Below are 3,107 nucleotides of genomic sequence, written 5' to 3'. Positions count from 1 at the left end.
AATTAGCAATTTTAACTACTTACTACTTTTTAGCTACTTTGCAACTACTTAGCATGTTAGCTAACCCTTCCCCTAACCTTAACCCTTCACCCTTCACCTAACCCTAACCTTAACCCTTTAATCTACCTCCTAAACTTAATCCTAACACCTAGCCTAGCTATCATTAGGCTACCTTTCCCCGATGCCACACACACACACACTTTTAAAGAGTGGAATAGTGCCCCTGTTTTAAAGACTTGCATTTCTAGACCAAGTTCATATGTTGGCCACAGTTTTTATCTCTCTCTTTTCCTACTCCTAGTTTGTCTCTCTCCCCTCTCTAAACTCAGCACCAAAGACTGGACACAAACATCTCCAAAAGCCTAATGACAGCCATAAGAGGCATCTCTTCATCCCTTATCATCGCTTATGTCCAACCACCCTGAGCTCGCCCAGAGGCTAAGCAGTGCTGGCCTTGGTTAGTAGGCTATTTGGTTAGACGGCTTGGTATATCAGGGCACATATTCATAAAGTAGAGGAGTGCTGATCCAGAACCAGTTTTGCCTTTTAGATCATAAAGAATAATATTACATGGGGAGGGGCAGGGGGACCTGAACCTGGGTCAGCATTCTGAGACACTTTATGAATATGGGCCCTGATGCTGTAAACCCCTCAAACTCAACTCTGGATCTCGAAGCCAGTGCCACTGCATTTTTTCATTGTTCCCCTCTAATCAGGGACTGATTTAGACCAGGGGCACCAGATGTGTGCAATTAATTATCAGGTAGAACAAAAAACCAGCAGGCTCAGGACCTCGTAGGGAAAGGGTACCCCTTCTAAACCTTTATTTTATTTTATTTGTTCTCTCTTTCCCCAGCAGAGGGCAGTGGAACCCTAGCTGAAGCTCTGAAACAGAAAAAGTGCTGCACACCCTTATGAAAAAGTCCCAATGGCAGTGCCAAAGTGGTACTGCTCCTATGGGGAGCCTATCCCCCAACACCACTTGGTCTACTCTACATCCCCATATTTGAAGATGTAATTAGGAATTTGTCCTCTTCTGTATCTGTCCTAATATCCACTGTAGTACACATACTGTAAAAATGTTTCAGATCAATAATAACTTCATTTGAAAAGCGCTTTTGATACATTGTACTCATACATTACACAGATTATTTTAACCCTAGTTAAAATACCAATAGTGGGATTAACAACAGAATAAAATAAAAAAAACAAGACAAAATGACAGAATATGTTTACAATTATAAAAAGTTATGGAAATAAAAGATTAAAAGGAAAATTCAAAATGTATTGAAAAAGCAAAAAGGAACATTTACAATTGATCATGGTTGGATGGAAGTCTGCTCACTCTATGGTGCTCTGAGCCAGACTAGTACATTGATCCCCTTGAGTGAACATTAGCCACTCTAATCTGTTGTGAATCTATGGTGCTTTGGCGACGGCAAAGTTTCTGCAGAATAACCTTCAAGTGATTTCTGAACTTAATCCCAACAAATACGTAGAAGACAGGGTTGAGACAGCAGTGGGAGAAAGCAATGAGTCGGCACACGTAGAACCCATAGTCAAGCCTCGTGCTGACCTCACAATCATTGAAAGGTGCTACAGAGTAGTCAGTCAACAACCTCAGGAATATCACCACATTGTAAGGCGCCCAGCCAAGAAAAAATACTGCCACTATACTGAAGATCAGGTTCACGGTTCGATTCCTCATATGTGACCTTGACTTGAAGATTGCCCCCAATATTCTTACATAGCAGAAACCCATCACTGCAAAAGCAGCCAAGAAGAAGATGTTCTGTTGGTGGCTGCTCACTTTCTTCCACAGTGGAACGCTGTATTCACAATGCAAATGGTTGTCTCCTTCATGGGGATTCTCTTGGACAGAGCTGAAAATCAAAGCAGGGATGGCCACCCCAAAACTGATCGCCCAGATGATGAGAGAGATGGTGACCCCGTAGCAGCCCCTCTGGGAGCCGTGGTCGGACAGAGGATGCACCACAGCCAGGTAACGGTGGATCGTCATGATGGTCAGGAACAAAACGCTGCTGTAGAAGCCTGCGTAGAAGACAAAGGTGACGGTCTTGCAGAGGAACCAGCCAAAGGTCCAGCCCCAGATGTGGTAGGCGGCCCAGAAGGGCAGGCCAAAGGTGAACAACAGGTCAGATAGGGCCAAATTGAGAATGAAGATGTTGGTGAGAGACTTGAGGTTCTCGTACTTGGCCAGGATGACCAGGACCAGGATGTTGCCTGAAAGACTCAGGGTGGTCACCACAGAGAAGAAGGCAGGGGTGGCGATGGAGCCAAACTTGACGACACCGTCCTTGTTACAGACCTCGTCATTATAATCGTAATCATAGGAGAAGTTTGTTTCGTAATCTCCCATGGTGAGGTTGGAAGCTGGAAAAGTAAAATGTGCAAATTATAATTATCAATGACATCTTCATGCACAGTTATTAAAGTAGGGACAGGCAACTCAAATCTCAAAATGACTTAACATTACACCTACAACAACAATTACAGAAATGTAAAAAAGGCATACAAAAATGAATGAGGAAGAAGTCGTGGAAACACCTGAAACTGCAACAATTAAAATGTAACAACAGTTTTTTGGTTTTGCTCTATATCTTGGTTTGGCTAAAACTCTAGAGTCAAATTTGAAGGATTAGACTCACTAAATTATTGACAAAATCAAACTTACCTGTTGTGTCTGTAATTCCAGTTTAGCGTGATGGCCTCAAGGTCCTTGGTACACAATGATACGAGGACTGTTGAGTTGTGATGTAGCTCAGGTAAAAAAAAGCATCAGGTTTCTATTCCTCCTACAGCTTGTTCTGGTGTAACCTTGAAAAAAAGTGACATAAATTAACCAGAACCACACAGACCAAATGTACAGCCATATACACTGCTCAAAAAAATAAAGGGAACACTTAAACAACACAATGTAACTCCAAGTCAATGACACTTCTGTAAAATCAAACTGTCCACTTAGGAAGCAACACTGATTGACACAACATGCTGTTGTGCAAATGGAATAGACAACAGGTGGAAATTATAGGCAATTAGCAAGACACCCCCAATAAAGAAGTGGTTCTGCAGGTGGTGACCACAGA

The 3,107-nt window shown here is 42.5% G+C and overlaps 1 protein-coding gene across 1 annotated transcript; it reads right to left on the bottom strand.

Annotated features, from left to right (window-relative positions):
* Window positions 1-804: 804 nt before the first annotated feature.
* Window positions 805-2,826, bottom strand: LOC121532759 (chemokine XC receptor 1-like). Its single transcript, XM_041838553.2, has 2 exons — window positions 2,696-2,826; window positions 805-2,394 (listed from the first exon to the last, which is right to left on the bottom strand). Exon 2 carries the CDS (start codon window positions 2,378-2,380, stop codon window positions 1,367-1,369), a length of 1,014 nt encoding a protein of 337 aa, XP_041694487.1. The 5' UTR covers window positions 2,381-2,394; window positions 2,696-2,826; the 3' UTR covers window positions 805-1,366.
* Window positions 2,827-3,107: the final 281 nt, after the last annotated feature.

Source organism: Coregonus clupeaformis, chromosome 20 (genome assembly GCF_020615455.1).
Source record: "Coregonus clupeaformis isolate EN_2021a chromosome 20, ASM2061545v1, whole genome shotgun sequence".
Taxonomy (NCBI): domain Eukaryota; kingdom Metazoa; phylum Chordata; class Actinopteri; order Salmoniformes; family Salmonidae; genus Coregonus; species Coregonus clupeaformis.
This window is presented reverse-complemented; position numbering and strand designations above follow the sequence as displayed.

Bases quoted from the DNA above. Each gene is read 5' to 3' on its own strand.
- LOC121532759 (XM_041838553.2), bottom strand. From the start codon at position 2,380: ATGGGAGATTACGAAACAAACTTCTCCTATGATTACGATTATAATGAC.